This window comes from Erpetoichthys calabaricus, chromosome 2, assembly GCF_900747795.2.
Source record: "Erpetoichthys calabaricus chromosome 2, fErpCal1.3, whole genome shotgun sequence".
Lineage (NCBI taxonomy): Eukaryota > Metazoa > Chordata > Cladistia > Polypteriformes > Polypteridae > Erpetoichthys > Erpetoichthys calabaricus.
This window is the reverse complement of record NC_041395.2, coordinates 316,472,581-316,497,251: the sequence shown is the minus strand read 5'-3', so window position 1 is coordinate 316,497,251 and position 24,671 is coordinate 316,472,581. Positions and strand designations below refer to the sequence as shown.

Here is a 24,671-nt window from a genome sequence, read left to right as displayed (position 1 = left end):
CAATAAAGTGTTCAGAAAATAAACAGTTCTGAGTTCATTGCTGATCCACTATGCATGTGGAGGTAAAGATAATCTGGACCCTCAGTGACAGAACCCAAGTTCCAACAGCTATGACACTGCGGTGCTAACCAGTAAACCACAATGCTGCCCATTAAGAGTAATAATAATAATAATAATAATAATAATAAAAGTAATAATAATAAATGACATTGTAACTTTATTATGTGTGTGATGACCACTTCTTAAGCCAAATGAGCCAAACAAATAAATGCAAGATTTCATCAGATACACATACATGGAACAAAGCTTCTTTAACCTCGCTGTGTGATCTTCCCATAGGAGCCCCTAACTTCTTTTGATCCATAAGACCAGAATAAATGAAAAACTAAGAAGAAATAAGCTTTAAAGCGAGCAATTCAAAATTCCCATCTACTGTTCAATACCAGAGGAGGAAGAAGAATAAATGAAATGCACCGAGTCTTTTATTGATTTCTTGGCCTTGTGCTAAAATCCTTATTAGCTCCTGTAGATACTAATTAACCTAAACTTATGAAAAGGGACATTTCTGTTATGGATATTCCAGCCTGCTTGTCAGCTTTCTTGACTAATGATCTACAAAGTAGTAAATAAATGAAGGGAGAGTGTAATGGGATATGATGCATGAGGCCGGCCTTGCGGAAGGCGCACATTTTTCTTGTCCTGTTTTCACTTAATTAGATTGTAAAAAGGTGATTGCACATACATTTTTGATTATGTACTCTGCTTTGAATGACTCTGGCAGTGTTTTTATTATTATTATTTTCGCCTTTGGCCAAGGAAGGGATTAAATTTGTCCAGTTACCACTTTTATTTGCCATGAGCCACATGTATTGAGTTTTGTTTATTTCATTATTGTTCTGTTATAGTAATCTCCCAGTGTGCATTTAACTATGAAACATACATAAGTAGCCCATCTATCCACCTGTCTGTCCATCCATCACTTTTTTGTACCCATTTCTCCAATTGAGGATCCCTATGGACATGAAGTATTGCCCTGCATTCTGAATCCTTCTTTATTCGACTTATCCAGGGTAGTGATGGTCCAGTCATATCCTGCTTGTGAAATACAGTACATTGATTTACTTTAATAAATAATTTAAAAGCCCCTAAATTATGTCTTCTGTGTGTGTTTAAGGTGTGATTCATAAATTAGACTGGAATTCACAAATCTTTTGTGTGAATATGGAATTAGCAAAGCAGCCCAGCAAGTTGCGTAGGTTTGCTGGCTGAGATCTGATGACCCCTGCACCTCAAGAAGTCCATAAAAAGCCGGGCCTACTGTATTCTCCAGCAAGGCTCCTGTTCTGCTCTATCACTTTCTCACTACGGTGCTATAATAAACCAGCAGATGGAACAGAACAAAAAGTAGCAAACAAAGGAATTGTCTTTTAATAGGCAAAACTAAATAAAAATTTTAGATCCTTTCCCTAAATAAATCGCTAATCAAAAAGAGTTTTTTGTTATTAGCAAAAATCCATAAACCTGGACAAGAGGTGACCACCATCTTAGAAATTAGTGACTCAATGATATCATGTGCTGCGACACTGACAACCATGTGAATGCAACAATGCCATTCTGATAAACAAAACAGCCAGAGATGGGAAAATCACAAGTGACCATGCAATTTCCAGGAGAAAAATGCAGCTCGTAAATACAATGTGATGATGTCACTGCCATCATGATAAAATACAGAAACAATAGGAAGAAAACCAAAAAAAAATGGGTGATCAGAAAACAAACCAAAATTAATATTCAAAGCAAAATTCTGACAGGTGCCCTCAAGGTGTTAATTTCATAGGCTTTTTAAAATATGCCAAAATCTCTTACCCCTGATGGCCTGCACCTACCAAGTGTAGCATATAGCGCCTGTGATTCCTGTCAAACCCAGTCCTGACCTCTGCCACTGATGTATCATTTTTACCATTGAATACTCTTACTATACAGTATACTGTGATACATACACACACACACACACATACTGTATATATAGTCAGCATTCAATAATTCAACTTTAAAATCTTTCATCAATCACATTTGTCTTGTTTAAAATGGTCCAAAATGTATCCAGGGCAAGATCCAACCTGCTAGCATTGAAATCTACCACCAGCATCACTAGACCATATGTTTACAGAAGGTACCGAAGTAACGTCACTTTGGACAAAAATCTTTTAACATTTGTCAGATCGCCTTGATGTCACAGTCACTCCTAACTCATTAATGGTGATATTTGGTGGACTCCGAACTGGGATTAAAATGGAGAAGAACAAATCGACACTACTACTAGTACACTACTAACACATAGACTTGTCTTGCTTTACTGAAAGAACACCTTTAGTAATTCAGTGGGTAACAGATATTCTGTGTTTTTTGAAATTGGAAAAAATCGAATTCTCACTTAGGGCAGCGTTTCTCAACCATCGGATCATGACCTGGCACCGGTGGGTCACAAGATGCCATTGTTTTTTTTGTTTTTTTTTTTTAACTTTTTTTTTTTTAATATTTTTATTTTATTAATTTTCATTGTAATCATTCCATACAAACAGATCAATTTATAACCCAACAAATTTGAAGACAAATCAAACCCCACCCCTGAGAAGAAGAGCTTAGCTAAAGGAAAATTGCTTTAAGCTTTTTAATAAGGCAACATTAGACAAAAGAAGGGGAGAAGTAAATATCTATATAAATAAGAGATGGAGAAGGGAGTTAAATGCAATAATAGTTATTTCTCTTATTCTAAAATAATATTGATTAAATCCTGCCAAGTTTTGAAAAAATTTTGTACAGATCCTCTAACTGAAGATTTGATTTTTTCCAATTTCAAATAATATAAAACATCAGTTTCCCACTGACTTATAAGAGGAGAATTAGGATTCTTCCAATTTAACAAAATAAGTCTGCGTGCCAAGAGTGTAGTGAATGCAATCACCGTTTGTTTGTCCTTCTCCAATTCAAGTCCATCTGGAAGGACACCAAACACAGCTGTTAGTGGGTTAGGAGGGATTGTGATACCAAGGCTGTCTGAGAGGCACTTAAAAATTTTTGTCCAAAATGATGTTAGTTTGGTGCAGGCCCAGAACATGTGACCCAGTGAGGCAGGGGCTTGGTTGCAGCGCTCGCAGGTTGGATCCTGGCCTGGAAACATTTTGGACAGTTTTAAGCGAGACAGATGAGCTCGATATATAATTTTTAGTTGAATAATTCTATGCTTTGCGCATATAGAACTCGAGTGAATTCTCTGCTTTGCTACCTTCCACTCCTTTTCTGATATATTGATTAAGAGATCTTCTTCCCAATGTCCTCTTGGATCTTTGAAAGGTAGGGACTCTAATAAGATTTTATATATTGCGGAAATAGTGTTTGTTTCCTCGGAATTGAGCAGTATTTTTTCCAGCATTGTGGAGGGTGCAAGGTGGGGGAAATCGGGCAATTTCTGTTTAACAAAATTTCTAATTTGAAGATAGTAAAAGAAATGTGTAGCTGGGAGGTTAAATTTTGAACGTAATTGTTCAAAAGATGTAAATATGTTGTCTATATAAAGATCTCTGAGCATTTTAATCCCAAAACTTTTCCAGGTATTAAAAACTGGATATACTTGCGAAGGTTGAAAGAGGTGGTTCCCTTGCAGAGGTGCCACTGATAAAAGATTTTCCATCTTAAAATGCTTCCTAATTTGGTTCCATATTCTGAGTGAGTAAAGCACAATTGGGTTATTAGTATATTTGCGATAACTTTCATTTATTGGAGAGCAGAGCAGGGAATATAAAGAAGTACTACAGGATTTTACTTCTATTGCAGACCAAGCCTGTGTATGTGCATTTATTTGTGTCCAGGTTTTTATGGCTTGTATGTTTGCTGCCCAGTAATAAAACTGAAAATTAGGTAAAGCCATGCCACCTTCTGCCTGAGGTCTTTGTAGGGTCGCTCTTCGGATACGTGGGTGTTTTGAGTTCCAAATGAATGAGGTTATTATTGAATCTAACTGTTTAAAAAACGATTTATTGATATATATTGAAATGTTTTGAAATAAAAAGAGAAGTTTAGGAAGGATATTCATCTTAACGATGTTAATTCTTCCGGCTAGAGTGAGATGAAGGGTTGACCATCTATGCAAGTCTTGCTTAATTTTTTCCATACAGACGCCAAAATTTTGTTGATAAAGAGCTTTATGTTTACTTGTGATATTTACCCCTAGGTATTTAAACTGATCTGCTATGGTAAAAGGTAGGGTGTCTAATTTATTATTATATGCTTGTGAGTTCACTGGAAAGAGTATACTTTTATTCAGATTAATTCTAAGACCAGATATCTTTTGAAATTCTGTTAGTGCTGTTAAAACAGCAGGGACAGTGTTTTCTGGGTCCGATATATATAAGACCATATCATCTGCATATAAAGAAATTTTCTGTTCCAGTCCTTCTCTGACAATCCCCTTTATCTGATGAGAATTTCGGCAGTGAACCGCCAGTGGTTCAATAGCGATTGCAAACAACAGTGGCGACAAGGGACATCCTTGTATGGTACCACGTTCTAGTTTAAAGTAGTCTGAGCAAATTTTATTAATACAAACTGAAGCTTCTGGACTGGTATACAGTAGTTTAATCCAAGCACAAATATTCGGGCCAAACCCAAATTTCTCCAATGCAGTGAAAAGGTAATTCCATTCGATTATGTCAAATGCCTTTTCTGCGTCTAATGATAGTAATATCTCTGGGGTGTTTGATTTTGCTGGTGAATATATAACATTAAACAAGCGTCGGAGATTTGAAGATAGATGTCGGCCTTTAATAAATCCAGTTTGATCTTGTGATATTACCGAGGGCAGCACTTTCTCCATCCTTCTAGCTAGGATTTTTGAGAGTATCTTAACATCATTATTCAGGAGTGAAATTGGTCTATATGATGCACATTGTAACAAGTCCTTATTTTGTTTAGGAAAGACGGTGATTAATGCTTGTCGAAATGTTTGAGGTAGTATTTGGTGGTCTTTAGCTTCTGTAAATGTTACCAATAAGAGTGGAGCTAGCTGAGTGGAGAATTTCTTATAAAACTCTACGGGGTAACCATCAGGGCCTGATGATTTCCCGCTTTGTAGTGACTTTATAGTGTCTAGTAATTCTGTTAGCGTTAGAGGTTTATCTAGTTCCTCAGCACTTAAAGCATCTATTTGTGGTATTTGTGAATTATCCAGAAATGCATTAGATTGCGTGTTGTCTTCTTTGGGCTCAGTGGAATATAAAGACTTATAGTAATCTCTAAATGTGTGCATTATTTTATTATGGTCGATGATTTCTTCTCCATTCTTGTTGGTGATTACTGGTATTGCATTGTGAACTTCTTGTTTATGAATTTGTTGAGCTAAAAGCTTATTAGCTTTTTCTCCGTGTTCATAGTAATGCTGTCTAGACTTATAAATAAGTTGTTCAGTTTCTTTAGTTGTTAAGATGTTAAGTTCTGTATGCAGGGCCTGCCTTTTCCTGTGAAGAGCTTCACTTGGACGCCTGGCTTGTTCTTCATCTATTCTAGTAATTTCATTTCTTAGCTCTGACACTTTCTTGGTTTCTAATTTATTTCTATGGGAAAGATATGAAATAATCTGGCCTCTTAGGAAGGCCTTTAGAGTTTCCCAGAGTGTTCCTGCAGAAACATCTGTAGACTTGTTTGTCTCTAGGAAGAAGCTGATTTGTTTGGATATAAATTCTGTGCAGTTCTCGTCTGCCAATAAAAGAGGGTTAAGACGCCATCTGCGAGGTGAGTACGAGGGGCTTATTGATTTTAGCTCCAAGACTAGAGGGGCATGGTCAGAGATAACAATTGTGTCATATTTGCATGATTTAATTGTAGGCAGGAAATTATTATCTATAAAAAAATAATCAATTCTTGAGTAGCTATAATGCACTGGTGAGTAGAATGAATATGTTCTTGAGTTTGGGTTAAGAAACCTCCAGGGGTCTGATAAGTTGTGATCATTTAAAAACTGTGTAATTATCTTTGCAGTATGATGCCATTGTTTATAATGGTGGTGGGTTGTGGAGTGTTGCAATTGGGTTCAGGCGGTGGCACAGCCGTGCTCAGTGGGTCAACACTTACACACTCATATTTGATTCACCAAGGTGGACCCCCAACACCCCCAGCTCCGACGATTGCACTTGGTTCACCAAGGGAAAATCCTGCATCCTCCAATTTGATGTTTGTGTTTGATTCACCATGGGGGACAGATTGAAAATCACTGGCTTAGAGGAACTGTCTAAAACTTTTTTCTAACATGGCAAGACTTAATTGATAAAAAATAGGAATAAGCATTTACATAGGATGGGGGAAATATTTTTTTCTCTTCTCTTGGCTCTCATCTCTTTCACTTTCAATGAAGTGGAGGCTGCATTCTTGTTTTGTTAGATTTTATTTTCCTAGATTGATTTTGAAGTAATTTGTTGTATACATTTTATCTGATTGATTGTATTCAATGTTACTTTCTTGAAATAAAATTAATAAAGAAAACTGAAACTTTATAAGTTGCATAATATTAAATGATTGATATATAATTACACATGTCTAACACTAAATTATTAACACATTATTGCCATGTAGAAAAAACCTCATGCCAGTCTGTAATCTGTAAGCATATGTTTGTCCTGCCACATTGTATGTGCATCATAAGTGCTGCTGAATTTGGACTCCAGCTTATCGTAATTGCTTTCCTGAGCTTTGACTTGCATTTCTTGTATGCTTCCATGTGACTGAGCTTAAATGTGTTAGTCTGAGCCTCCAGTAAATCATGGATACACTGTTTCTTAACAGAACTTTGCACGATACCTTGGCAAGCTCTGTACGCCCTGCTGTTTCGTTGAAGGACATGCGTGTGGGGCAAAGTCACTGGTATGATGATGCCCAACCTCTTGTTGCATCCAAATGGGTGCCATCTTCCGCCTTTACACCTGGTGTAGCTGTGTTGTCCTTATATGTGAGTGGACGTTTCTTACGGGCAGGGCTTCTGTTCTCTTTCTCCGATGTTGAACCCTCATCCTCATCTGAGTTCACCTCTATTATAGCTCATCTTTATTTGAAAACAGCAGTGTCAGATCGGGGCGTGAACGCGACTGAGAGAATAAAACTGAATAAAAAAGACGCTAACCTTTACAAGCACCATACATTTACACTGGCTGTTACAGACTCGCATCAAATGTATGTTTTTATTCTATAACAGCAACAATAAGAGCAACTCACTACTCAAAACAGTAAGTCTAGGAAGGGCCCACAACCTCTTGATTATAAGCCAGCAGTTCTTTCCTTTGCACCAGCCAAGCAGTTGTGTCAGCATTGTACCCTAACCCAATTTCTTTTTCTTTGGTTATATTCTTGAATAAAAGCGCACTTATTTTGATAAACTTGTACCTTTTGTGAAAGTGTTTATAGGATATTTGGACTTCACACATTATACACTTCATGTCAAAGTTTTGTCATTAGTACTATAACATGAAAAATATTTCTGTTTTAGCTATGTGTTCAACATTTCTTACCTCACATTTCCTCTACATTTACACAGTTTGTTGTAGACATGGAACACACATGAAATGCATGTGTTCCAAATAACGATATATTATTTAATCTATACAACTCCAGGCACCTCACACTTAGATAAACAGACCTGAGCTAGGAGAACGTTTTGCCCGAGTTGAGTTGCGAAGGTGGAGGGATCAGAGAGCAGGCTGCTTGTGCTGATCGACACATTTGCAAAACAAAAGACACTAATGGAGAGGTGCGAAGGAATTTAAGGTGGCCCGGGATTCCGACTTTTTCGTAGACTTCAGGGATTCTAGTGTTGAAGAAAACAGATTGCTTACATATGCATATATTTGCTTATTGCCATCCAGTGATGATGACTGCATGCTCTTCTGGATTTGATGAAGAATCTTTGAATACTTCCCAGACTTCAGACTGAAACTGGGGTCCATCTTGTACAGCTCCTCACACCTCAGTCTTTGCTTGTAAACAGGCAGAAAGAATACTGAGTGATGGTCTAACTATCCAATTCTGAATGGGGTAGCAGTTGGAAAGCTTCTTTGACAGGAGTATAGCCGTGATCTAGCACCTCTAGCAGGATGATGTATGTGTATGTTAGGTGAAAGCGTGAAGTTTAAAGAGTTGACCCATCTTACTTTTCTTGACCCCCGCCTCATGCTCAGTTACACCGCCTACCTTAGATATGGTTCCTCTCTAGTAGTTACAGTGTGAGTAGTGCTCTAAAATATTTTTATTACATTCCATAAATGCAATAAAATGTGTTAACTGAATTTAACAGTTTCGCAGCATTTTCGAATTTTGCCTACACTTCATGTAGTATCTTGGTGAGAAACAACAGAATGTATTGTCATTTTTCTTCAAACATATTTTCTAAAATGTATTTCATTTTTTTTTTTTTAAGGATCTAAAGTCCCCCGAACAGCGTGATGAGATGGCAGGTGCCCGGTCATTACTGAAACAGAGCTCAGTACTTCTATATTCCAACTTGTGTGCCTGCCTAGAGCACCCTGACATTGCTTCTCTCCAAGCCGGCAAGGACTCGATCTGTGGTGAATTGCAGAGCGCCCTCTCGACCATTTCAAGCACTGCCCAGTGCATTGACCACGTTAATCGGGCATCAAGGGACCCTGGTGCCACATTAGGAGGAGCACTGGATGAGCTTGAGGTAATCTGGGTTTTCCATTCGAATGATGCTTGTGTTATTATATATTATATTTTTGACTCCTGGGGGAGGGGGTTGGGGAATGGGTGGGGGAATTGCTTAGACAAGCAAAACACAAATTCTAGACAATAGATTTCTCATCCTGACAGGATTTTATTTATTAAATCAGTATAAACCAGTTCACAACAACTAAGTTCAACATCTCTACTATGGACTTAGAGCTGTTGTCCATTTCCAGTCAAACTTTTCCCTTAACAGTAATTTGGACATTTGAGTGCAGCTGCATGGTCTCCAGGGTATCTCTCAACCCCTATACATTTTCCATGCTAAGCCTCCTAGTTATCAGGATTATGAGGTTGACTTCCTCTTTCCTGCTCATCCACAAGTGAACTGCCAGCTCTCCGTCCAGTATTTCTTTTATAGTGGACCCCGGCAACACAGAACTAGAAGGTGTTAGAGTCTGATTTGACCTCACTCCTTTAGTTATGTCTGGGTTTCTCACTGGGCATGCCCCTCTTAGACCATTTCCATCCCTCCTCTGAAAACAGACTAGAAAATGCTTTGAGGTTTTCCCACTTCTGCATGGATTCCAAATAGAGGAGGAGGACTGACCTCGGACAATATAATAGAAATAATTGGTACCCTGTATTGGGGTGAGAATTGAAAAATGGCAGTACACCTGGACATCAAGCTTTAGTCTTTTTCTTCTGATACAGAGAGGTCTTAGCACAAGGCTGATTTCTTAAATAAGCTCCGAGCTGAGCTACTGAAGTTTTGTGGTGACTGACTGGAAGTAATATGTTGTTTGAATTTGTTGAACAGAGAAGACATACACAAAACTCCCTATTTGTTATGATTTGGTCATCTTCTTAAAACTTCATGACTTTATTATGCGTTTTCCTGTTATGGGAGTTTTGAGATATGCAGAATCTATTCCTGCACTTTAACATATCGACTGGAACAGTGAAAATGATTTGTTCCTGATGGCAATGTGCAGTTAGGGTGTTACTTTAATATTCTATTAAAATTAATTTTGTTATTGAGAAAAATTCGCAATAAAAATAAAAACAAAATCTATTTGAGTTACCTCATAGTGCATGGATTCAAAAATTCTTTCCAGCTGCTCGTGAACACAGCTGAGTCTAATGTTAGAGCCTGCATAGTTTGTTGCAATTGAATATCACAGTCTCTGTTTGAACTTTGTAGTGTTCAGATAGTAATCATTGCAAGATATGGTGTGCTTTTTACAAATGTGATTTTTGTTAAAAACAAATGTTATCCAAAATATGGCTAATAAGAAAAAAGTAATTGAAATTGAAACATTCTGTTCTGTGACACCCTCCTGATTTTTCATTCTTATTTCAGATATCCACTATTCTCTGTTTATATGTGTTACCCTCGTTTTTGGCACTACAGCCCCAAAGACAGTTTACAAGATAACTCGTAGGTGGCATCCATCCACAGATCTCCTACTACGAGTTATCTTGTATTTAGCAGTCAACATGTTTAAAATGCATTTGAACATTTTTATATCTTTTATACGAGGGACATTCAAAAATGTTCCATTGGAAAGGTTGAAGGTGGGAGGAGTAGTAATTGGTCGTGTCTGAGAGAGTCATGTGACTAGTTATGTCAGGCAGGGTGGCTGCCCTTGCAGTTTAGTATAAGAGTTGTCATCCTGTGGTAAAGATGGCTGTGAAACTTGGCGTCACCAAAGAAGAACAGCATTCTGTCATACGCTTTTTGTGGGCAGAAGGTGTACCAGGAGCACAAATTCATCTCCGCATGTGTGCTCAGTATGTAGATAAAGTTCTCTCTCGTATTGTCATCTATGGGTGGATTGAAATCATCGAAGATGGCCATACTAGTGTGACGGATGCAGAACGCTCCGGACATCCAGCTAAAGCCACAACCACAAGGAATGAAGAAAGAAAGCAGCGGTACATCAGTGGATATGCGCTCAACCAAAAACATTATTGCATTGGAATTAAAACGTTGGTACAATGCTGGGAAAATTGCATCGCAAAGGAAGGTGACTATGTAGAAAGTGATGCGATTTGTTTTTGAAATTCTTAATAAATAGAGTTAAAAAAGTGCGGAATCTTTTTAAACATCCTTCGTATGTTCCTTTTGAATGCAGTAAGTAGCCTATGGTTGTTATTGTGATGAACTGTGAGACATGACCCTGTAAAAGCACAGCAATGAGTACTCCTGGGTTATCCAAGATTGAATAAAAAATGTCATTGAGCAGCATGTGCTTTGCTTTTTGTATCGTTCTTAGGTTTTGGGAATGTTTGCTTTAACTATCAACATTCTAAAGTTGGTTTCTAATTCGCTTTGATGAAAGGTTGAACAGATTCTGGTTACAAACTCTTGTTATTGACAATGTCTGTTTTCTCGGTTATTATACTAGAAACGTAATACCTTTGACTAATTTCCATCTATGCAATCATTAAAATGCTTTTAATATGATTACCTTTGTTAACTTTCTGTAAACTGTGTGTGTCAGGAACGTTTCAGAATTTTCAGAGTGAATTTTTTCAGGGAAGGTACTGGCAAGAGAAATTGGGTGGAAAGAATTAAGATGATTGGTTTCGAACTCATGTTGTGGAACAGACACAATTTTTCTTGGAAAGGGTTTGGGTGTTAAGGCTGATGTCTTCCCAACCTGCCTATACTTGGGAGATGTATTTCTGTTTCCTAGAGTGTTTGGTAGACCAATAAGATAATAGATTTTCCATTTTTTATGGGGAGGGAAATATAAACATATCAGATGCATTGATATGGAATGCGGGGGCATCATTAACATTGTAAGCCACTAGGGGGCATACTGCCACCCTAACCCAGACACAGACAAGTTTTGCCACACTACACCCTTTTATTTACAGTTTTTTAGTATCCAAAATACCTTTCACAAGTACCCTTCAGTCTCTTCTTGCCGCCAGTCCTTCTCCCTCCACTCTTCCTCAGGCTTTTTCCTCTCCTCCCAGCTCTGGCTCTCTCATGGACTGATGCGGCTCCTTTTTATAGGGCACCCATGAAAAGACTCCAGGTGCCTAGCAAGCTTCTTCCAGCCACAGCTCCTGGTGTGTTGGAAGTGTGACCAAATAAGGCCCTGGAAAGGTCCATGAGCCCCTTGGCCATGGCCACAGGATCCAACAGGGTTGAGCCCCCATGCTCATATAACGTGGCTCCACTGGAAACCAAGGGGGCTGCCCTCTATTGGCCCGGGGAAGAAACTGTCCTGACAATCCTCTTTCCCCTGGTCCTTCCACACTTTGGGCGTCCAGGCCAGGTAAGGATCCTGGCCATCCGCCACCACATTCAACTGAAAATGGATTGTATTTATTATGCTGCAGCCTGTAAAGCTCTTGAGTCTGTGTATTTGACATCCTTCTGGTTGTGATGGTCCAGGTCAGCTGCATGGTTCTCGGTGGCTTGAACCCAGAACCATCAATAATAAAACTGACAATGAGCCGGGCAAAGGATGACACACACCATCAGCAAGGTTAGGTGTGAGTGCTCAAATGCTTTTATTTAAAACAGTGTCTCGATAAATAGATAAATAAATAAATAATTCATAAATTCAAAGTGATCAGCGCAGAGGTTAAAAAGTTCATAAATAATCCATTATAATAAGGTTAAACATCATGTCAGGAAACTTTTCTATAAAAATTCACAAGCCCCGGTGCATCCTTCTAAAAATTGACATCTTCTCTGCTTACCCCGGAAAGTTTCTTTCAGCCAGAGGCGACGTCCACCTGACAGGCAGAACCAACCTTGAAAATCCAACATTATCTGTACGTCAATTCATTGTTGGACTGTGGCCAGTTGACAATGGAGGAGAGGAAAATAAAAAATTCAGTCAACAGCATCTCGAGGGGAAAAAAAATTCTCTGGGGAGGCCACAGTAAGTTATAACCGAGAAAGATAAAGACAAAGTCAGACATATTCACAGCCCCAGAGACCCCGACCACTAGACTGCAAACTCCCTCCTGGATTTTAGATAGTAAAGTCTGTGCGGGAACATCTAATATCACACCAGAATCTTTCAATCGGTATCTCGGATGTCTTTTCAATGGACAGGAGAACAGCTTGGCAGTAGAACAGTGGCACCAATTTTTACAGTAGAATAACAAGATGAGAAACAGAGCAGAGAAGGGTTAGTAATAGTTTAGAAATATATTACTTATTTTTTTGTACAAATGACTAAGGAACAAATATACACAAAGCACAGCTAACCAGGACTTCTAGTCAAGGTATGCTAGACAAAAATAATGAGTCTTCAGGTTGGATTTAAAAGGGGCAGCTCTTATAAAAGTAGGCAGATCAATCCACAGCTTTGGGACCCTGTAACTAAAAGCTTGACCTTCCACTGTTATTTTATTTATCTTTGGAGTCTTTAATAGGCCGTCGTCTTGAGAACTTAATGCACACTAATTTGCAAGTAATGAAAAGCCATTTAATGCAAATTTTGAAATCAGCTCAAAGCTTCACTGGAAGCCAGTGTAGTGACTTGAGAACTGGAGTGCAGGTTAGGTTAACTGGTGATTGCAAGATGGCTTAAAAGTGAGCTCTCAGGAGAATTAACACCCTGTCTGGGCTCTTTCCTGTCTTACACCCAGTTCTGCCTAGATTGGCTGTTGGTCCCCGCGATTACACATGTAATGTTATGTTATTTCTCCTAATAGTATTCATGTTGGAGGGTGTGTCAGCTAGCCAACTAGCAATCGGACAATGTTATCGATATTATTGACTTGTTTTTAGGTTGCCTGTTTCTGACTTGAATAGATGAGTGAAATGTCATCACACTAATGTTCAGTGTTACTTTTAAATGATACTGAGGGAGAGGTCTGACAACGTGCTACACAACCTATTGGGGGGGGGGGGGGGGTGCGCTTTCAGAAATCTGAAAGAAATATGGGAGCAGAGAGAAATGGTGCAATATACAGAAGTGGAAAATGTTTTAAATTATGCATTACTTAGATTAATCGGATTATTGAATTATTCAGAATAAATATGTGCTACGGGTGGCATGGTGGCACAGTGGGTAGCACTGCTGCCTCGCAGTTGGGAGACCTAGGGACCTGGGTTCGCTTCCCGGGTCCTCCCTGCGTGGAGTTTGCATGTTCTCCCCGTGTCTGCGTGGGTTTCCTCCGGGCGCTCCGGTTTCCTCCCACAGTCCAAAGACATGCTGGTTAGGTGGATTGGCGATTCTAAATTGGCCCTAGTGTGTGCTTGGTGTGTGGGTGTGTTTGTGTGTGTACTGCGGTGGGTTGCACCCTGCCCAGGATTGTTTCCTGCCTTGTGCCCTGTGTTGGCTGGGATTGGCTCCAGCAGACCCCCGTGACCCTGTGTTCGGATTCAGCGGGTTGGAAAATGGATAGATGGAAATATGTGCTACTTATTTATCATTGATTATTCATTATATATTCATTCAGATTTTATGGTTTCCAGCAGGGCTCCAATGGGCTGTTCTGTTGCATCTCTCAGCAGGAAATATGAATGAGAAGCCTGGGAATCAATTTAAACTCAGTTAGTTATTAATGTCCATGCTGAGAAAGCTCTCAATATCAGGCACACCAGGACCACTTGAGCAGTTCAAAGACTAAGGATGGACTTGTGGAAGTGAATCTGGTTTGTACAAGGTGTGGGAACAAAGTAACCCAGCAGCCTTTTATATTTTAACATCCAAATTGGTAAAATATTTATTCATGCAGATTGTGCAGAAAGAGCCCATGATCTGTGTAATGAGTGCAAACACTAATTGTTAAAGCAGACTGCACAACCTATTGGTGCACATAAATAATGTTGTGGGGCCAGATGGAGTCAGTCTCCAAGTTCTTAAGGCCTGTGCTGACCAACTTTGCAACTTTGTGGTGTCCTCTGTCGCCTGTTCAGTCTGTCCCTAAGGCAGGTTCCTCTTTATCTAATGAGTACAGACCATTGGTACTTATGCCTCACATCATGAATACCTTTGAAGGGCTGATCCTGGACTATATGAGTTCTCTTGTGGTAGAACACCTGGACCCACTACAGTTTGCCTTTTGGACAAAGATAGGAGAGGAGGATGCAGTTATCTATCTGATCCACATGGCTTATTCTTACTTGGACAAAGCTAGCAGCACTGTGATTGGACATTGATTAGAAATGCTCACACCTGTGTATATAAGGTTTCACAATCCTCTTTGCTATGGAACTCCAAATTGTGCTTTGGTTTACTTCAGTTTTCCTGGAGATGTGTCCAGAACTTGACTGGTGTCCACCTGTGGCACTCTCTGAGTTGATTGGACATCACATGTGTACCTGTGTATAGAAGTTCTCACAATTCACATTGTATGTCAGGACAAAATCAAGCCATAAAGTCGAAGAAACCTCCATGTAGACCTCCATGATCAAATTGTGGTGAGGTGTAGATCAGGGCAAAGATATAAAACCATTTCTAAAGATTTGAGTGTACCAGGGGCACAAAGAACTCAATATTTGAAAAACTGAAGACGTTTAAAACCAGTAGGACTCTTCCTTAGAGTTGGCCATCCAGCCAAACTGATCAACTGAGAGCTTCCTCAAAGTGCTGAATTAATGGATTTCAGTACTTACATTAATGAGAGATTTTGTGAATGTAAATGCTTGTATAAATTGATTCATTTGGCTTACTAATTTTTCAGTAGTGGAGATGTATAAAAAATATTGCACCCTGATGCAAGTGCTTTTTCTGCTGTTATATTGTTGTATAAAAGTGCGCTTGTTTTGTTATACTTGTACCTTTTGTGAAAGTGCTTTTTTGATATTTGGACTTCAGGCTTCACACATTATACACTTCATGTCTACATTTTGTCAATTAATGCTAAAACATGAAAAACTTTTCTGTTTTAACAATGTGTTTACATAGATTGTTGTAGACACAGAACATACATGAAATGCATGTATTCCAAATAACGATATATTATTTACCCTCTACAACAGCAGGCATCTCTAATGCAGGTAAACAGACTTGAGCTGAGAGAACTTTTTGCCCTTTCTGTGGGGGGTGGGGATAGCAGGCTGCTTGTGCTTACCAACACATTTACAACACAAAAGATGCTGATGGAGAGGTGCCAAAGGATTTAAGGTGGGATGGGATTACGAATTTTTTTTGTAGGCTTTGGTAATTCTAGTGTTAAACTCAATTTATTGCAGCACCTTACATTACTGTGGCTCAGCACAGCCCCAACTGCCTTAACAAGACCACCTAATGAGAGACTGGTTCAGAGTCATATCATGTCCTTCATCCCTCCCACCTTTGATGCACACCAATTTGCTTACAGGGCTAACAGGTCTACTGAGGATGCTGTTGCTGCTGCTCTCTATGCTACCCTGTCCCATCTGGAGCACCATGGGAGCTACACACATCTCCTCTTTATTGAATTTAGCTCTGCTTTTAACACCATCCTCCCTCACAGATTGGTGTGCAAGCTGCTAGCCCTGGGACTCCCGTATTCCACCTGTATATGGATTAAAGACTTCCTGACAGACCGCACACAAAGGTTTAGGGTGGGCCCTCACATCTCCTCGGCCATCAGCATCAGCACCGGCTCTCCTCAGGGCTGTGTGCTGAGCCCCCTGCTCTTCACGCTGTACACACATGACTGCGCCCCTGCCCACCACAGCAACACCATTGTCAAATTTGCAGATGACACCACTGTGGTGGGGCTCATCTCTGGAGAGGATGAGTCCGCCTACAGGGACGAAGTGGAGCGACTGACAGCGTGGGGCACTGACAACAACCTGCTCCTGAACACCAGTAAGACCAAGGAGCTCGTTGTGGACTTAAGGAAAAAGAAAACAAACATCAAACCACTCTACATCGGAGGGGACTGTGTGGAGAGGGGAGTCCACATCATGGAAGACCTGTCCTGGGGTGTGAACACAGCTGAGCTGGCGAAGAAGGCTCAGAAGAGACTTTATTTCCTCAGAGTCCTCAGGAAAAATAACATCCCCCAAAAACTGCTGGTGTCCTTCTATTGCTGCTCTATTGAGAGTATCCTGTGTTACTGCCTCTGCGTGTAGTTTTCCAGCTGCACAACAGCACATAGAAAGACACTTCAGCGAATCGTAAAGACTGCCCAGCAGATTATCCGCTGCTCTTTACCCTCTCTGGATGAACTGCACAGCTCTCGCTGCCTCAGGAAAGCAGAGAATATCTTAAAAGACTCCTCACATCCCACTCATGTCATGTTCCAACTGTTTCCATCAGGCAAAAGATATAGGAGCATCAAAACAAAGAGTAATAGGCTGAATCACAGTTTCTACCCTGTTGCTATTAGGGCACTGCATGCCACCTAATCACCGCCAATGCAGCAGTGCAATAGATGACATCTTGTGCAATAGTGTTCATGTGCAATTAAGGTCTTATGTTGAATGGTTGTGTTCTACCTCATTTCTTCTTATCCTTTCTCATCCTTTTGTAATTATATTTATTTAAATTTTGACACCGCAGGGACTGCACCTAATTTTGTTGTATTTGTTACAATGACAATTAAGATATTCTAAAATAATGGCCCTTTTGAAACCAAAGTAAATTACAAGGAAAGAAGCATAAACTCCACATGTTCGAGATGTGGTTCCCGTGTTAAAAGAAAGATTATTTTCTCATTCTTTTCCATCTTAAGAAATTTCCACCAGAATTTACTTTAAAAGTCTTGTGTGACAGATGAACATAACGATTGGGTTGAACATTTCAATTTATATTTGGATACGCCTCCCTGCTTTACTTTAGCCCCTTGCATCAGCCTGTTACTCTTCTGTATTTAAAGACACAAAGCACATATAGGACATCATTAATCTTCATTTTTTTAATGAATTAGGGAAGAACATTTTGGATCAACATCTTTAATCAAATGCTGTTTTTTTAACCCAGATACATGAATATACTTTTTTGACACTCAAGTGACTTTTAAGTAATCCTTACTGGTTTTTTTTTAAACTCACAGGTTCATTTAAAGTGATTTACATATCACATTTGCTAAAATTCAGCTTATATAGAGCCTCCTGAAGTCTTGAATGAAAGAGCATTGAATATAAAAAGAATGACAAGCAAGAGCTCATCCGGTTAGCTACTAGCATAACCATTCCTAGACATTTCAGAAGTTACCCAGGTCTCCATTTCAGTGCCATGTGTCAATATTCCTTATTCCCATGATACTTTTGTGTAAGAGGGTAATGGTATATACAAGCATTCTGTGTCTTCTTTCTAAGTGAAAAACTGGTATACATTTATATTAAACAAGACTTCAGGTCAGAAAGCCAGCTTTATTATATATATAGAGCCTTTCAGTAGTGAACTCCATCTCAACTGAATTTTCAGGTACAGTGTTTTCTCATGGAATCACACCTCCATCCATTCCAGTTCATATATTTACATTGTGTTAACAGCTGGTGGCCAGCCGTGAACCTGTGACATCAGATTACAAATGCCCATTAGAAGCAGTTCCCTTTTTTATGCCGTTGTCCTGTCTGTAAACACTGCAAGTGTAATGTTTCTTGGTAACACCAGCTGAGCGGTCTCTCACTCAGTCCCCACTCTTTGCACAGCACTGCTACTACATCAATCTGAAGTGCAAATCCTGCCGACTACACCAAATGTTTTGTTGTTGAATCACGCCATAATCCATCTCAGTTCAGACAAGTACTGTTCTAACTACATGGTGGTCAACCATAAAATTACAAGAACATTCAGAAGCATTTACTTTTCACCATCATTAGCAATGGATTTCCTACTCTCATTCTCACATAAACTACCTATTAGCACTGCAAATGGACACTTCTTGATGACATCTCCTGAGCTCTTTCACACAGTCCCCAACCTTTTCACTGTACAGGTACCGCACTCCACCCGTCCACATTGCAAATCCTGCTGACTATGCCAAATGTTTTGTAATTGAATCACAATATGATCCAGTGTTGCTAGGTTCATTGTTTTCTCACCCAGCTGGGCTATTTTAAATCATCATGTACGGGGAGAAAATGGACTTTCGCAGGTTGTAGTTTTTTGGTCTACTTTTTTAGAAACTATGCAGCATTTTGAGCTGTTTTTCAACTTCCCTCCACCTTATTTTTTACCCATCTGTCATCCCTTCCACTGCTATTTGCACTTGTATATGTTCTTGTAAAATCTCCAGGGAGGCCCAACCAACCCCTGTTATGTGATGATATATAACCATTCTATCACTCTGATATGTCTCTGAGGGGGCGCCCCCAGCCCGGACTTTGATGCTATGTACCTAAACCTAACCCACACCATCCCTGCTTTCTGGTGTGTCATTTTGTTTACCTCAGGTACTGGGCTTTTTTATGGGCAAATTTGCTATTTTCATGCGGTCCTTAGGCTAAAATTTTTTTAAGGGTCTGGCAACTCTGCTATTATCCTTTCCAGTGTAGGTATTTGCATCATGGTAGCTACCGGTGGTCAGCCACAAAACCCAAAATCTGGTTACAAAGGACCAGAAAAGCAGCTCTCTTTTCGATGCTGTGAGCAATAGGAGTTCCCCTATGCTTGTGTGTGCAGGGACTACCTCTAAGCACCGTAGGCGAAGCGTTTCCTGGTGACGCCAGCTGAGCTTTCTGCCACTCAGCCCTTACACTTTGGACAGCACCAGCACCACATACGGTATAGTTGTTCAGTGTTTGTAAAATGTGGGTTCTGGAGTCACTCAGGGGAGTCAGCAGTGAATTAGTAGTTGTAGTACGTTACAGTCCAGCGCCTTAAATACTAGGCCAGTGTCACTAGTATAGGGGAATGCGATTTACATTTCCTGAAACTTCATTATCTGCACATTTTTAATGACCTACTTTAATTTACAATGAAAATGAATGTTAATTACCTTTATTTGTACTTTGGCTTATTTAGAGCACGCTCAAGTGCAAACATCTGTTCACTGTTACCGTCATGTGGAACTGTAGATTTCAAATGAGAGGTAATTATTTTAAAATCCTCATTACTAATTTAATTCATTATCATGTACCTGTTTCATGTCATTTTCTATTTACCTTTTTAATGCTGCCCTTTCTTTCTAATTTGCTCTTGATTAAACATTTTAAACAGTTACAAAGGCAAGTCGTCAGTACACAGGCTATTCATCGGTCTAGTAGAACTATGTTCTGGAGTGTAGTGCTCATATCAAAAGATGTGAAAAACATCCAATAAAAAATGACAAAATATTATTTTGTGTCACTTAGTCCACATGTCTGTTATTCATTTGTATGCACAAAACATGCAAAATGCATGTGTTTTTTTGCTATAATATTATTAACTTGCTACATTACCTTGTAAAGACAGATGATATTATACATTTAAACATATTTGATATATCTCTTACCTTGTGTGTACCCTCAGTGTTCATCCTTTGCCTTAATGGTAACTTTGTCTGTTTCAGTCCATCTTTGTCCTCACTCCATCGTCCCATAATGCCTACTTTTGAGTCTTTTTCATGTTGAGGTGCGTTGCTTGCCTCCTGTCCGCTTTTTGACTCCCCCACCAATGGTAGGTAGGCCCTCATTACCCACTATGAAAGCATCCTTCACATTCTTGCCAATTCTTCCCTTGTTTAACACTTTGAATGTGAGATATGAGTTAAGCTGTATGTCATTGAGCCTTTCAAGATGCGACCTGGGAAGAGAACTCATATTTCAGTATACAGCCTGCATAGATGCAACCAACTTGCTGGCAAATTTTCCTGCTTTGTCTCAGTTACCTACAACAATGATGCCATCTATGGATAGCCATACATTTTATTCATTTATTTTTTTGGCGACAACAGCTGTGGAAAATAGTGTTATATATAGGCAGTCCGTGGTTCTGTTGTTGTGATAAAAGTATAAAGCTGCTGATGACTTTAAAAAACTTTGCTGCAGGATGAATATTTTGATGAAAAGGACAGTGAACGAAATAGTGACAATCAATTGTCTGATATGAAATCTGTAGGCTCAGGTACTGATGTGGCTAGCTGTCCCCAAGGTCATCATTAGCTGTCTGATTTGTCCATCACATGGTGTCCGACTTCTCCCGATTATCAGGACATCACTACATGGACATTCTACCACTTTTTGTCTGCATACTATCGCCAAATACCAAACATCTTTTGTGCAACAAAGAATCGCGTTATATTAACAGCACCTGTGCTCTTAAACCTGCACTCTGCGTGGTGCCATGCTTCTAGGACTCATTCAAATGAAGACCTTTAGTCACATTGCTGGTGAAAATATTGTAATTAACAGTTTCTTTACATTTTTGAAAGAGTTACTGTTCAATAAAACTATTCGTTACTAATACATTTCTTTACATTTTTTATGAGTTTATTATTTATCATATACTGTATGCATAGACCAGTAATCCGGCATCCTGGTAATAAATGGTCCGGCAGTCAATGTGTTAAAGGCGACTCTCAGCATTCCTCCAACTCCTTCCCTTTGTTTTCTCATGTGTGTCAACCTCCTTTGGCTGGCACATCCTGTCTTGTTTATTTTTGAATAAACAGCCACAGCGAAACTGACTAATCAGACTAAAGCCAAGCTGTCCAATCAGGTTGCTCCGAGTGCCCAGACACACACATACACACATACACACACACACACACACACACAGAGACAATAGCATTTTACAAGAGAATTATATGGCATTTTTTTATCTTTTTTTCCATGAATATTTTTCACATTGGTTGCTGTTGGACAGATCTGGTCACCATTATGTTCATTACATCAAAAACATCATAAACCTTTCCATCATTCTGAATAAAAATATAAAATTAAATATTTTACTTGACCACGACTACAAACTATAGAGGGTAAGTAACATAAACAAAATATAATTTTTTGGGTGTGGTATTCCTTTAACTAACTAAATTAATTGAGGGTAGCATGGTGACATGGTGGTTAGCACTTCTACCTCACAGATTTGGTCTCCTAAGCTCAAATCCTGGGCCTGGTGGTTGTCTGTTTTGAAGTTTGCATGTTCTCCTCCCATCTGTGTTCTCAATGTTTATTTCCACATCCTAAAGACCCACGTGTGATGTTCATGGAGATTCACAATTGGTCCGTTGAGAGTGAGTGCCCTGGAATGGATGCTGCTCTCTCCAGGATTGTTTTCTGCCTTGTGCCCAATGCTGTCAGGATGGGCTCCATCCCTTCACAACTCAGAACAGGAGTCACTTGGCTTGATTAGGTTTTGATCAAGTGAATTCAGAATATGGATGGATGTATAATTCAATTTAAGTCATTAATCTGCTACCAGGACCCTTTAGTGAAATGAAGAGGTTCCGAAAATGAATAAACTAATGAGCCATTCACAAACTAGGCTTTCATAAAGGTACGTTAACTTTGTATTTTTTTTTCTTTTTTATTCTTTTGTGGAACACTAAGTTAGGTAAAGCTGAGAAGATAATAAGTATGCAGTGCAAATGACTATCTTCTTTTCTGCATTCATTTCAATAAAAAATAATGGAAATCATATGCATAAGGAGTTTTCTGCTAAACATGAAAACATAAATCAAGCGTTTATATAAAGAGTAATTAGGCACTCCATGTGGACAGGATTTGACAGAAATAACTTGAATATTAGATTACCATGCATGAAATACGTGGAATGTCTTAACCTTTAAGTACTTAAAAATAAAAGGGCACAGCAGATTGCTAAAAAGTTTAACACTGCAGCATCATCATATTGCAATTCTGTTTGTTTTCATAAATTTCTAGAAGGGTTCTGGATAATAAAGCATGCAAGTGCTAAACAAAAAGTTTTACATATTTTTATAATCTGCAGTTGGGTAGTAACAATGGCATGAAGCTTAATTAGCCCACTTCTTGCTGTCCATCATCTTACAATACAATACAATACAGTTTATTTTTGTATAGCCCAAAATCACACAGGAAGTGCCGCAATGGGCTTTAACAGGCCCTGCCTCTTGACAGACCCCCAGCCTTGACTCTCTAAGACAGACTCTCTTGGTCTGGAGGGTGTTGATCCCTTAAAGAAGCTACATAAAACGCCTTTAGGTTCAGCTAATCCATGCCATGTGTCATACAGAAGTCCCACATTGCAGGAAGTACATCTCCCTTCAGTAGCCTCTTGCGGCAGTCACAGACCCCAGCAGGGTTATACTGCAAGATTACAATTCTCAATTGTGCCGCTGCCATCTAGCGACTGGGGGGAATAAACCCCAAAGTGGAGACAGTTCTTCCTTGTCCTTCCCTTTCATCCTGGCCAGGGAAGGTCCTAGAAGTATAGATAGATAGATAGATAGATAGATAGATAGATAGATAGATAGATAGATAGATAGATAGATAGATAGATAGATAGATAGATAGATAGATAGATAGATAGATAGATAGATAGATAGATAAGGAAGTATAGTCGGCTCTGTCCTCTCTTGCACAGAGCATCAGTATTTGCAGTCCAGTCCAATTTATCATCCAGCTGCACTTCCAGGTATTTATAGGTCTGCACCCTCTGCACACTGTCACCTCTGATGATCACGGGGTCCATGAGGGGCCTGGGCCTCCTAAAATCCACCACCAGCTCCTTGGTTTTGCTGGTGTTCAGGTGTAGGTGGTTTGAGTCGCACCATTTACCAAAGTCCTTGATTAGGTCCCTATACTCCTCCTCCTGCCCACTTCTGATGCAGCCCATGATAGCAGTGTCGTCAACGAACTTTTGCACGTGGCAGGACTCCGAGTTGTATTGGAAGTCCGATGTATATAGGCTGAACAGGACCGGAGAAAGTACGGTCCCCTGCGGCGCTCCTGTGTTACTGACCACAATGTCAGACCTGCAGTATGTCTGGTTGGAACATCTCTGTATTTGCCTGGGGCTTCCCACCTAGATAAGGAACCTTTTTTCCTGGTTGGGATGTCTATCATTTTCCCAAGAATACCATTTTTTCCCTTGGCCAGGATGTCTGTCTGTCCTCTTAGAACCTCCCATCCAGGTAAGGAACCATCCCCTTTCCTGGTCAGGAGGCTCGTCCATCCCATGTGACACTCACACCCTATATTAGAAGGACCTAGGAGTCATATTGGGCTCATCCTTATCTATATCCAGACAGTGTTCAGACGCCATTAAGCAGACTAACATGATGTTAGGTTATATAGCGTCTTGTGTGGAGTACAAGTCTTGGGAGATTATACTCAATCTTTATAACACGCTGGTGAGGCCTTATCTTCATCCCCAGGCTACAAACAGGACATAGCAGCACTAGAAAAGGTCCAGAGAAGAGCAACTAGGCTGAGTCCAGAGCTACAAGGGATGAGTTTTGAGGAAAGAGTAAAGGAGCTGAGAATTTTCAGTTTAAGCAAATAGAGATTTAGAGGTGACAAAATTTAGAATTAGGAATTAGTGCAGTGGATCCTTGTGTTACTTTAAAATGAAATCAACAAGAACACAGGGACACCTTGTTAAGGGTAAATTTAGCAAAAATGTTAGAAGGTTTTTCTTCATGCAGAGAGCCATAGACACATGGAATATATTATCAAGTAGTATGGTGAACAGTAAGACTCTAGGGACCTTCAAAAGTCGACTTTATGTTATTCTACAGAAATTAGGTGGATAAGATTTGCATACTTTTTTAGCGTGAGTGGCTGAATGTTCTAATGTGCTATTTCTTTACTCTTGTCAGTCAGCCAGTCAACCGGTCAGTGTGAACCTAGTCATTTAATCAACTGCCCATCATTCTATATGTCTAGTCAGTCAACGGCAGTTACTTTTATTCCGTCAGTCAATATGTCATTGTCACTCTAGTCATTTTGTCTGGACTGTAGCTCATTGCAGCTGGTCTGTCAGTCATGCAGTTTAGTCAGTCAGTCGGTCACTTAGTTAATGAGTCTTCTACCCATTAGTCATTTTGTTATTTAGTCTGGTTAGTTAATCAATCCAAACGTCTACAAATCCAGTCACTTAGTTATTCAGTTTAGTCAGTCAGTT

At 39.5% G+C, this 24,671-nt stretch overlaps 1 protein-coding gene across 1 annotated transcript in view; it reads left to right on the top strand.

The window, feature by feature from the left end:
- Window positions 1-24,671, top strand: part of LOC127526661 (catenin alpha-3-like) — a 665,374-nt gene that overhangs the window by 465,398 nt on the left and 175,305 nt on the right. The window contains exon 6 of the mRNA XM_051922616.1: window positions 8,459-8,722. Coding sequence (XP_051778576.1) covers window positions 8,459-8,722 — 264 coding nt within the window. The remainder of the gene's footprint in view (window positions 1-8,458; window positions 8,723-24,671) is intronic.